Here is a 13169-nt window from a genome sequence, read left to right as displayed (position 1 = left end):
CATGGCCGAACGTCGAAATTGCGCCGCAATTGCCAGAGGTCATTAGAAAACGAAGCGCAAGCGGTGGCAAGGCTGGTGGGTGTGCGAGCAACCGCGGCCGATGGTGAAATGGCGGTGAAGATGATGGGAGGTACGCGAAAGCGAATCCGAGTGGCGTCTGGGGGACTCTTCGTCGACATCATCGACAGTCGACAGGGAGCTTCTACCCTGAAGGCTGGAATTAGAGGCGATAAGATTCATGCTTCATAAGCACAGACTGCTTTTTTCTTGCAATAAGCAAATGACAACCGGGGTTGACACAGCCGGTGATTTCGAAAGTGACATATGCTAGTTGGCGTATAGGCTGCTAGTGGGGGGATCCACTCATATTTCTGGTGCCGGGCGGAGTTTGGAAGCAAGCAAAAAAAAGCTTGTTATATTTTTTATGTGTCAACGGCACGAATTGATCAACCCAGCCCGAGCGGCAGATAGATAAACGTATCAGCGAAAGGGCATTAAGAAAATAAAATGAATTGGACGTGTGTTGTGAGTGCGTCGCTGTTTTCTTGATTTGTTGGTTCTCCTCGTGTACGCACGAGAAGTTTTCTTTCAATTTGCGCTGGCCTTTTTGCAGTGACAGTGGAGGATCAATCCCCTTGGAGGGCCCAGGGTGGAATTATAGTTGGGGCCTCTAATTTTAAAATCGATGCAGGAGGGAAGGGGAACATTGAGGGGACTTGAAATGAGACAAGGCGAAAAGCGCAGTAAGAAAGGGCCTACTCCGCCTACCGTTTTATTCGCCGCTGGGCCACCCCTAATCATCTTTCTCAAATGGTCCGCCAGGGCCATCACCATCTTCGAATACAATAACGGAACCGGCTATATCACCACCAACACCAGTTACCACTGTATCTGTACTCTTCTAAATGGAGCTACAATCATACGCGCGCCAATTTCGAGAAGCAGCACGTGGTGGAATTTACAACTGCAGCATTCAAGGAGCACTTTGCCATCGAATTGGTTCGCTCGCAGTGCTTCCGGGATATTCACCATGCCAAAAAACTAGAAATGGTAGGCTTCAACATCCTAAAGATGTCGTGCCGATAAAGAAGAAGGAGTTGGAATACACTGCATACTTCTCTTGCGTAGCCGTGTAACCGGGCCGATATGTTAATCAAATAAAATAAAATTATCTAACCAAGGATAACCAATTTTCTACCTTTTTAATTAGATTTTATGCTATAAATTAACTCTGCTGCTAAATTTCCAAAAATCGCACAATCGGCACAAGTTGTTTGGGGCCCCCAACACGGCGAGGCCCTAGGCGACCGCCTACTCCGCCTACCGTTTGATCCGCCGCTGTGCAGTGGCCTACTTTCTGCGGTCAGTTGCTAAAAAACATCCACCTCTTGTTGGTGAGCTGTTTTTGCAACGAGATATGAAGTCGGCTGGAGAAAGGTCGTCCCACGAAAGGGGATATTTCCGAGGCAATTTTTATTGGTCACTCCTCCCGAAGGACAGGAAGAGTTCGGCCCTTTTTATTGGACGTTGTACTGGAAGCAAACCGGTTCAGCTTTCCGGTCAGAACGATTTGTATGGGTGAATATCTTTTTTTCTGTTACAACTGTGGAGACTCTTCTACATTGCGGTGTTATACGGTGCACGGATTGAACGTGAGGTCCGAATTGCAAGGTGAAACCGAACAAGATATAAAAATCTCTTTCCATCGCACCGGATGAGTGCGAGTTGAAATTTTCTTTTAATTACCACTCACATTCTCTTGTACCCGGTTGTCATCTTGCCTGCTGAGAACCGGATGTGGTGGTGTGGAGCATATTTTGTGCAGGTGACGATTTTATACCGCTGCTATAATAATGCTGCGTGCAAGTTTTAGCAAAGGTATAATTTCGCTACCGATATTACCCACCGTATCGAACCATTCCCCCCAACATGCTTGTTTTTGATTGATACACCGCCGTAATGTGCTGTGCCGCGCCACCGTGGAAACGGAGCTGGATTTTCGCGATCTGCTGTAGCGCATTAAATGGAGCCAGATGTGCAAAGAGACAGTGTTATGATCATTTCTTTCCTCAAAAAGAAAATAAGCTTCGGACGGAGTTGTGCCGTTGTGCTCTCCCTCTCGGTAGCTTTCCTGTCACTTGTATCGATAGAAAGCGCGCGAGTTCAAACCCGAGATGAAGCAGTAACAGGTAGCGCAATTTGTTACCGCATTCCGCCACCATTAAAATCGCAAAGTATTCGATCGGAAGGCGTACACACAGCTACTTTCTCATCAGATTTATGCAGTTACGTGGAAAAATGTGAAAATGTAAGCTTTGCATTGAAAACGTGTATGAATCTGTTGTTCGAACTGTTTGAATTTCGATTGTACGGTTTACGTACCCTTGAAATGATTTATTGAACTCGTAATATTTTATTGTGTACTTTATTAAATGAAAGGGTTTCACAAGACGAAACATTTTCGGTATTTCTTTCTAGACTATGTATGCAACGGATAGTTTTATTCCACCGTTGAATGTTGCTAGACGAATTGATCTGAGAGAAAGAAAAGAAATCATCAGCACCAATGTTCGAGAGTTCTAGATGATGGATTGTATTTCCCAGGCACTTGGCTAAATCTCTCTGGTTTTTTTTTCAATCGTCTTTCGCTATTTAAGGCCATCGAAGACACTGGGGAGTTTAGTAATTTCTCTCTGATTGTTGTTTATTAACAGCGGTCCTCGTTTGACAGCAGACAGCGGGGCGAAAAAGACTGTCGAGAGAGAGGGCGAAACGATACGTCGGTCAGGCTTAGGGCCGTTCATCCGAACCGCTCGATCCTTCGGAGGTTCGGATGAATCTAGGAAGGAGTAATGACCGCTATCGGGAGGAAAGAAAAAGGATAAAAGTGCGTGCAAAGAGGCACCAGGCCTCTTTTTATCGCAGAAAGCAGAATTGAATTTTTTAATGTTTTAAAATAAAGCTAGATATTAAAGAAACTTCTAGCTTTCTTAATCGACGAAAAGGGCATCGTTGCTGGACGCAACACTGATGTTGACGTCTGGAACGGCACGGATTTCTGATGGATTATGGACTCAGAAAGCTTATGGATTTCCGATTTCAACCACCACAAACAAAAATCCCCGATTACCGGTTTGTTTACATGGACTAAGTCCAAAAAGTCAGACTCTTCTGTCGGAATAAAACTGCTGCAGGTGGTGGAAAACGATCGACGCAAGATTAAACTCAATCAACTGAGAGCATGCGAATGCATCCGAATGGCATCGTAACACTTTGCTCAAGAACACACGCATGAAGGAAAGAAGCAATGTCTTTCTGCGGCATTAAAAGACAAACATCAACATGTCAGCCCGGTCGAATGAATTTTCCCGTGCCCACCGGTTTGATGACTCTTGGCGTCACACAAGCGCTTCCTTTTGGGTCGTCAACAACAGACAAGATTGCACTCGTGTGTGTGTGTGTGAGTGGGGGGTCGATTTGCGTCACCAGCGGTTCGATTTTATAAATAAACTATTTTTTCCCTTCCCACTTTGTTTCTATTTGCTTGACTTACGGGTGCGGTTTCCTCGGCGAAACCGCGCGGCATCCCGAGACTGTGTCATGGATGTGCCCCCGGTACACAAGGACTAAACCGTGTGCTGGATGCGTTTATGTCGGTGTTGGAATGGGTTTTCGGGTAGGCTTCCGTTTTTTAAACACGCAAACGCTCATTTGAATCGAGACTTTCCGTGGATGAGGATGATAGGGAGGGATAAACTTAATTTACCGGTGGGAGAAAAATTGTTTTCGACACATTTGAGCGCTGGAGGTGGTAGGAACCAATGGAATGGACGAACAACTCATAATAAATAATTTATACGTGGTCCCACCATGCACAGAACTTTAGATGCTAATCATTATTACTTTTTTGAGAAGTGTTTTCAACGGACGTATGTATTTCCTTTGTTATATGGCTATTTTATTGTTTTTTTAAGTTGTAATCTTATCGAACCACTAACAAGCTGATTTCATTCTTTTTTTAATGCCATTTATTTATGTGCTCTACCGATCTCGTCTTATAAAACTAGGTCTCTGAAAAATAAAACCAGGTTCAGCCTGTGGAAAATATCAACAAAAAAGGAAAGGATTGCATGATAGCGTAGTTTAAAGCTGTGTTTTCAAGTCAAACTGGTTTTAATGACATTTCTTATCTGGCTACAGCGTGAAGCGAATAAATGAAATGATAGTCAGCGTGGTGTTTGGTTTTTTGTTACTTGCGGTTTACTTGCATCAGAATCAGCAGTAAGAACGGCACTGGGGGAAATAAAGAAACAAAATTAAAACCCACCAGCCAAGGCCCGGTCGCGCAGCTATCATGATCCCGAATGTGTTATAAATTCTAATGAGGTGATGTAATTTTTGTTCTGTTCCTCTGTGTGTTTTTCTTCCCTCGCAGCAGAGGGTGTTTGTGGTTGCGGCGAGTGTGCAACCAGCGGCGGCGCAGTACCGAGCGGCAGCGAGGGAGGCGGCGTCGGCGGCGGTACGGTTGCAACTTCCGGGGCTATGGGTGCCCCGTCCAACGGCTCCAAGACGGCACATTCAAAGGTTGCTACCGGAGGAGGTCATGCCAACACGCAGACCTCCAGCAAGCGTTCCAGCAGCGGAGCCGACGGTGACTACCAGCTGGTACAGCATGAGGTGCTCTACTCCCTGTCCGCCCAATATGAGGTAAGTGAAAGGGATTCACAGGGATTCTAGTTTACGTCTTCTCACACTGTCGGTGGAATATGTATTCACTTTCTAAACGTATTTCTTTTTTTGGAACAAACTTGCGCTGGGGCGTATAACAGTGATATTCAATGGGCAACATCATTTTTGTTCTTATTGCTAAGTGTAACTACAGCTCTGTAGTTAAAGCCTTACTCATTGAACGATAATTTGTTGTTGTACGAGCTCTATTACAAGGGATGTTCAGCTCACAACCAAAAAAGTACCGACTGTCTGCTGAATGCGTGTCCGCTTAGGAAGAAAGTTTGGTGTATAACAGTTTTATAACAGTTAGGTAATGTAATTAACTTTTAGCAGGGCATGCTTATGAGCAGTTTCGGAGCATAGAAGCATCGTTTAAAGAACTGTGAAAGAGAATCGTTACATGGGCTGGTAATTAGCTGTCGTACAAGCATCGTTTCCTCAACGTTTAAGTACATTTACCATAACTGTACTACTGTTACTACTCCGCCCGGTGTAGCTGCCGGTGTGTAATTATTTTTTCGCGTTCTTACAAGAACCTGCTAACGTTTGCCGAACTTTTCTTACGCTTTTTGTAGGTTAATGTGTGTTTGGATAAAATATTACCCTGAAGTACCTCTACTCTAACTCCTAAAGCGAACAAACCGGCCTATCCGTGCAAGACTTTTATTTGTTTACTGTGACTTTCTCTTGCGGCTGATGTTGGATTGCTTTGCTGACACATACCGCAGCAGGTTGTGCTTCGGAAGGCTTGCATCTTTCAAGAATTGTTTCGGACAAAGCCAACGTAAAACCAGCGAATGTTTGTGGCAGTATTTGCGATAATTATTTTCGCCAATGCTTTTTTAGCTGACGAGGAGAAGCGTCTAGTTTTTGGGGTCGTAAATCAGTGCGGCACGAACCAAATGGTTGGCCATTAAACGTTCGTCCATACGCGGTGCTAGGAGTCGGCATGTGGCATAGGTGGTCGTCACTGCTTGTGGCTTAGAAATCGACCGTTCGAGACGGAGAAGGGAAAGACGTTGTCCTCGTACCGACTGGAGGACACTTGGTGTTTATGAACGCCTTTTACGGAAGGTTTTCGGTGGCCGGGTGTACACGCGCGCGCGCGCGTGTAGGACGAATTAACGCCGGGCGTGTTTGACTGACGGTCAGCCCGGTAAAATACAAACAGCACGCGGTGGAATAGCCCCAGGACTGTGTGTGTGTGTGTGTGTGTGTGTGTCCTCCGTCGCCCCACATCAACGCATCGCGTGTACTGCTTTCGTCGTGCTGTTATTTTATTGCCCACAGACGCTTGGCACCGCAGGAAAGCAGCAAAGGAAGCATTTTTTCGGTGGATGGCTATGCGTTCGGTTTCAAACAGGGTTTTATCTTGGTCTGTTGGTAGAAAGGCGGTTTAGAATTCGCCAACATAGCATGCACGCATTCTCATGACAGCAGTCTAGGCGAATAGCTACTTTGGGACGTTGAGACGTTGGACTGAAGCCATTTTGTGGCTAGGGTTATTAAAGACTTGACTTGGTTGAAAGGTCGATGCTTTCTAAAATTAGACAACGGACGACCGGCGTTCGGCGGGACGGGCTATGCGCTTTGCGTTTTCCCTGCGTGGGTTGGGGGTCATCATCACTGGGGATGAGTTTCCCTCATTCCATACGCATAGAGGCGTGGAAGTCATTACCTATCGACGAATGAAAATGCTGCGCCGCTTTTTTTTATTTATACATGCACGGTAAAGAACTGGTGAGATGTTACTAAAACATGTGCACAGGGTGCAGTGAATAAGTACCCGCAGCAAGTCGTGCTGGCGATTGTTTAATTAATCTGAAGATTGTTAGAGTGCTTCCGAAGGCGTTAGAAGATGGCGATAGGAAGACAGGTCCGCCAGCTCTGGGTTGCACGAAACCGTTCATCCAGTCCTCTCCAGTGGTCTCGTTGGTTCTCGATAAGGGCTGAACGAAAACCCCCGCTATCCAGAGCGACGGCACCCTCTGGAAAAAAGATAACGGAAAAGCATAGTTGCAGTGAAACACAGAAGGCCCACAAAAACAACCACGCCAACAAACCTGCCTCGTCGTACAACAAACAGACACAATAACTGTCTTTTGTGGACGTCCGTCTTCTGGTTGTGTACGGTAAATGCTTTTGCTTCGTGTTCGTTGCCACCACCTCATGTGTACCTCATGGCAACGAAAATCCCTCGTCTAGCGCCAAGGCTCTTGAAAACAGGGGTAGAATTTGCTGCTGGAAGTGCAGCAGAAACATAAAAGGGCAGCTGGAAAAAAGGAACACACACACAGCAATATCAATAGTATGTAGCAAACAAACATAATAATAATAAAAAAAACCGCTGGCTGACGCAAATTGCAACGTTCATTGCCCTGCGCTTTGCCGGCCTAGAGTAGCATTGCGCTGTGTTCGGTCGCTATCCAGCCCTTATTGCTGAGAGTGTAACACCAAAGGGCCAACCATTGACGGTGCGGGCCAAAGAATATTGTATCAGCGCTGGGAGACAACCCAGCCCCATACGCAGCAGGGAAAGGCTCCGGATGCAGTCGTTGCTGGCGTTGTCATCATTTCATCGTGGTTAGAGTCGAAGGGCAAGGCGATGTTCTCGGATGCTTCAATACCACTACTACGACGTAGTATGTGTGTGTGTGTGGAGGTTTGAATATAAGGTCGGAAGTTCTCAGTCGCAGTGTTTGCTTTTTATGATGCCAAATGTGTTGGGAGTCGGGGATGTCTTTTATGTTGCACCGTGTCCGTGCGGCCTTGGGTGGCCGGTGCCGATGCCGGTGTGCGCCTTGGTGTGTGAAATGTTAGAGGCCACGCTTTGCGTTTTTTAGCACCGCAATACTAACGCATACTCAGATTGGGGAAACACGCCAGGGGATTGGTTCCACCACACATTGCCACCTACCGGCAGTACACATTACACTCATAAATGAATCCGAGAAACTTCCGAGACACACGGCGGATGCGCACTCATAAAAAATCTAAATCATTACACACAGGATCCCTGTCCACTCCATCGGAATCGGCTGGAGTTTAATAAAGCAGAAAAGTTTCATTCTCAGACTCTCCTTTATTTCCCTTATTTTCAACGATCACACACAGAACGACACAAAGCTTTCGACCGGCTTTTGCGCCACCGGAGATCCAAAATGATTTGTCGCAGTGTCGGCAAATTTGCCAGTCGGTTGGGTCGGTTGGCTGACTCTCGAAGGTATCGCCAACAGTGGACACCCTTTCGTGGGGGTTTTCTAATCGAAAATGTTCTCCAGACAGTAAAGAGCACCTTGAGCGTTGGCAATATAGATTGCAGAAGGTACGATAATAGAACGGGTCCGAGCGAACTTTGATGGGCTTCATCCAAAAGGGGTCGAGAGTTAAGTGTTGCACGAGGCACAGGAAAGAAATCGAACCTGCCAGACATAAAATGACGTGCAACATCGCCAAGCGCGTACTACGGGTGTGCGAGGGTCGGACGAACAGTCCGCATAATCTGTGTGTTTTAGCGTCGTCTCGATGCCGATAAAGTGATTTCGTCCCCGGCATATTCCGGGGTTGATGCCTTTAGGGAAATGCCTGACGCGAAACTGGATACATGTTTCGTTCTTGGGCTGTTATTTTTTACCGGTCCGGGCCCACAGTTGTGGTGATTGCTGCGAGTCTAGAATGTCCGTTCCAAGTTGTCATTTCCATTCCGTTGGTCAAGATGGAAAAAAGTCCCGACGGATGGATAGCGATACTTTCGGCACAAGAAATCCGCCTGATGACTATCGGAGAAGCAGGGATTTCGCTATCAGTCGATACCCTTCAATGTGACCATCGAAGTCACCAACAGTTGGTGCAAGGTTACCATTAGACGACCCAGGATGGTCTGTGCGATATTGAAGATATGCTTCTGTGGTGTCACCGTTTCGTGTGTTTGCAGTGTCGTCTGTTAATAAGTCTCTGAGAAAGCGTGGTCAAATGAAAACCTTGGAAATTAACGATATGTCTTGGAACACACGTCTCAGGATCTCTGCATCCGTCCTGTTCGTAACGACTCAGTAACGACCCAAGCTCTACGCCATATCCTCTTCAGGTACTTATCATTCCGATTGCCGTTTCGAGATATCCAATCTGACTGTGCCATATCTGACTTGGTAGGCGAATTTCATCGACTCTGACTTCTTGTGACAAAATTGAACACGAACACGATGCGAGATTGGTCTGACATAAGATTTATGAAGTGCTTCCACCGAGGAAGTGTAAATAAAATAAAATAGAAGCTTCGTTTTAGGTGCATTGAATTGAATGATTTTTTTTCAATTGGAGCGATAGTAGAGACCTCCTTTTGCAATTAACTTGTATCAACCCTGGAATTCTTTTGAAGAATGAAAAGGTTAAGTTTAAATGATATGGCCCATGTCATCGAACCTGGTTATGATGAAACGAAATATGTTACTCATCAATTTTCAGTGCAGGTGCAGCATGTGGTTGTGGTGCACGTAATGGAAAATAAAGCGACCTCCAACTATCTTCAAGTCGTGGTCGTACGTGACGTTATACGGTCGTAAATATAAAACCGCACGTCTGTTAAATAAACGTTGTGTGTGTGTGTGCTGGGGGGATCCCGACGGTGTTGAAACCTGAACGATTTTGGATGGTGGAATTTGTGATCGGCGGCGATTTCTCTTGTTTTGAAAATCGTGCACCGTCGAAATATGCAAAGTGGTTCATCTGCTTCCGCACGCAATTCTTCTTCCATGCCCGTGCGCCTCCATGCCCGTGTGTTTCCCCCTCGTGTGTGCGTGTGTTGGTTGATGATGCGGGCATGGTTTTTACTGAGCATTCCTCCGCCCATTGTCTTGTGCGTTGCTGCTACAGGAGCTCATTAAAAACATCCATCTTCTCGTCCCGTCCCTCCTTCTGTGGAGGACTGGACGACGGCCACCCGCTGGAGGTTGTGACGAAACGCAAACAAATAGTTGTGCCAGCAACACACCAGCCAAACGATGGCCAGGCTATCGGAGTTCGCGGTTGGATGATGTGCCATGAATATCGCCCAGCTGGCAGTCAAGTGTGTGTGGTACGCCACTCATTATCTGTACGGTGGCGGCCGACCAGGGCGACCTCTCGCGTTTACGGCGTCGAGAGTAGTTGTTGTACGGCCGTGCGCATATGCTTGCCGATATTTGAAACTTTCTCCTATAATCTACGTAAGCCGTACGTACCATCGCATCACAACCAGCCGGCGTGGAGTCGGGAGGGACTGTGGGCTGGACCGCATGATGTTGTTGTTATGTGCATCGCTTCTCCAGTTTGGCACGGCTAGCAAATTGACAGCCTCAACTTTGACGCATTGACACACGTACACAATGGCGTGGGGCACTCTTTTCTGCGTGATGTGTTGTTGGTCTAACGGGGTCCCGGGACCCGGTGCCGCAAATGCCCAGGTTCCCGCCGCACAGATAAGTTTACGCCAGCGGGAGCGGAGCGACAGAAGGGAAGAGGTCAGCCGTTGTGATCGTTACGAACGCGCTGGTCCATGTACCTCCCATACAATGCAAAATATCGCCGAAAACACTCACGCGCCGAAACGCTATCTTATCGTTGGCGTTTGTCTCTAACCTAACGAACGTAGCCCTCGCGGTCGCAATCCACCCACTAAATCGTCTTATTGTTGGGTCCGTAAAATCGCATGTTGCTGGCGGCTTTTCTTTCTCATAACTACCGTCGGATTTTGGAACGTTTGCAAAGCAGCAGCATGCAGCAAGAAACGGTAACGGTGAGGCAGAGCCGTGTGATGGATGGAGTGTGAACCTTCGCATTTCGATTAGAGTGCGGGGTTGCAGGGGTTCTGCGAGAGGTGGTTGATAAATTTGGCAATAATTTTGTGCAAGCTGTATGTGATTGCTACGCCAAAAGCAGCTACCTTTGGTCTCTCTTTCTGAATGTGGGAGGGAATAGTAATAGCAATCAAACTTGGTGTTGTGAAAATGTTGGACAAATCAACTGCTTGGGAAGTATACGTTGAAGTCTGCATAGTGTGACTGCTGTGCTGATTGGATGCAGTGCATGATTTAGTGATTTTTTCCTATAGGAGTTCTGGAACTATATCGTAATTGAATTAAGATGTGTAATGTCAACATAATTAGTCTTTGTGGTTTGTCGACAAATTTATTGTATTTTCAAGAAATAATTAGTTATGAGAAAGATTCTTCTAGTATCTAACGAAGCTGGTAGCAGCTTATAATAGAATACTTCTAGAAGTACTCAAATATTTAGCTTTTTCCTCCAAAGTTCGTATCAAACAATCGCCAAACTTCGCCTCACTGTGATCTCTTTTTCTATCTAAATCGTCTCATTTGGACCATTATGTTTTAGAAGGGTTGATGTGCAAAATTGTCCTAATCATGCTTTTTTTTTTCGTCTGACATTTAGAAATATTTGATCTCTCCTCCATTGAAACCATCTCCAATGGAGGGTTGCGAGTTCAAAAGCCCCATTAATTGCAATAGTCCCCGATTGCGGGCGATACCAAGGGGCCGGTAAGTTGCGTCAACAAACGACGAACGCGTATGCTCCATTGTTGCGAACACGTGAAGTGCGTCTGTGTGTGGGGAAGGAGATTGGTCAAACCAATCAAAATGGTACCCACCCACAACGCACACTAGACGCCATATAGAGACCCGCCGGCCAGCCACCCAAATCAAATGTGAGCGTCATCGATGTGGGACCTATCTCGGAGTGTTTGGAGGCTACTACCGTTGGACGGTGCTGCCGATCGAACTGGCTAATTTTCAATTGAGAAAAAGAGAGCTGTGCCTGCACCACGTGCCTTGACCGGTACGGCCAAGGTGGTGGAGGAAACTGTAATCGCTACTGAATAATTGTCCGTGTGCCCCTCGATCCTAATGTTTGTGCTTGGTGTACTGCTCCATTGTGGGAAGTGGTGAAACGGCAAGCCGAACAAATTTCTGGTGCAATTGTCTGGTTTGCTGCCCGAAACTGAATTGCCTCCCCCGTGTGTCGACACAGTTCGGGTGATGTTTTGTTGGAGTTGTTACGATTAGACAGTGGGCCAGAATTGAGAAAACTTTGGGGCCCATTTAAGGTCACACTATTTTGTGCTTGGCGCGGTTACAATGTTGCTGTTTATAAACTGACTTGGGAAGTTGCATTAGCAACTCCACCAAAGCGACAGAAGTTGGTAATATCGTAAGATAGAGATCTAGCCTGCTTGCTTAAGGGTGAAGAAAAACACCTTGCGAATAAATAGTGCGGCCACCCGGTGCAGAAAACGCCATTTTAACGCACACACAACACCCTCTGCGGGGTTTGGTGGGTCCAGAAGCAGTGTCTGCTGTAAGAGCATTATGTGGCATGAATTATGGGACAATTCGGTGCAAAATCCTTCGCCATCGTTTGCGCGCGGGTAATTCGGTGTCTACACAGCTCAAGAAGCATTTTCGTACTGCTGCACACACCCGCAAGATGGTTATCTGATTTTTATGATTTTTCACTAAAAGAGCGACTTTGCAAAACTGCTTGCGATATCAACTGGCCAATGTGCTGTTTTTTTTTGGGGGGTGGGTGTAAATATGCTTACTAAATCGCTTTAATTTACTGTCGGGAGTGTGGTCGGGTGTTGCTTGTTCTGTGTACTTTCAAATATTCATAATTAAGAGCAAGGTGCGCAAACCCGCCGGGTACAACACTGGCTGTCCATTTTTGGAAGGCAGGAGAACGCGCAACAACGGCACATAACGATACAACTCCCCACACAACAGTTATTGGCAGCGAGGAGAATGCAAAAACAAAAAAATGGAAAACAAATAGAAATGAATTAATCGGGTTTACCTTCTGGTCTCCCGGGCCCGGAACCAGTTGAGTTGCTGTTGCTGTTGCTGGTTTTCCCATTATCGAGCGGTGCTGTTCACCGGACAGGTTTCTTGAAGCGACCGACGTTCTTAGACCTTTTCCTTTTGCCACCTTGTTTTGGGCCGGCTATCTTGTTCTTGTTTCCTTTGCAATATAAACAAAAAAAAAGAATTGCAGCCGATAAAATGAAGGAAACCACGTCCAAAACAACATCATCGACCGAAAAGAATCACACACACACAAAATAAAAAACAATCCACACAGTCATTAAGCGTGACCTCAAAATACGATCTCCCTGCCACAGGGGCGCGCGCCGAGCGCTTTCGGATTGTTTCACCTTATTTTGGCCAAAATACAAGAACATTTACCTCCTTCTTATACGTGGCGCGCGGTAGAGCGCAAAAACGTGTTTTACCATTTCGGTATATATGTTGCATGCACTGTTTTCCGTTTTTTTTTGCATTCGAGTTTCGCGTCCGCAGCTTTTATATTTTTGCACCAGTCGATTTGATTTGGTGTTTCGATTATTCGCTACTTTCACAATTTCATCCGGGCCTCCGATCCGTGTT

At 46.3% G+C, this 13169-nt stretch overlaps 1 protein-coding gene across 7 annotated transcripts in view; it reads left to right on the top strand.

Moving 5' to 3' along the window:
- LOC128300490 (homeodomain-interacting protein kinase 2) overlaps window positions 1-13169 on the top strand; it is a 62551-nt gene that overhangs the window by 34116 nt on the left and 15266 nt on the right. For 6 of the 7 annotated variants that reach the window (XM_053036561.1, XM_053036562.1, XM_053036565.1 and 3 more), the window contains one exon: window positions 4436-4707. In XM_053036561.1, the coding sequence (XP_052892521.1) occupies window positions 4543-4707 (165 nt within the window). In that variant the 5' untranslated portion in view covers window positions 4436-4542. The remainder of the gene's footprint in view (window positions 1-4435; window positions 4708-13169) is intronic. The other variant, XM_053036563.1, reaches the window with a different exon arrangement.

Source organism: Anopheles moucheti, chromosome 3 (assembly GCF_943734755.1).
Source record: "Anopheles moucheti chromosome 3, idAnoMoucSN_F20_07, whole genome shotgun sequence".
Lineage (NCBI taxonomy): Eukaryota > Metazoa > Arthropoda > Insecta > Diptera > Culicidae > Anopheles > Anopheles moucheti.
The sequence above is the reverse complement of the archived record's forward strand: the minus strand, read 5'-3'. Positions and strand labels throughout refer to the sequence as shown.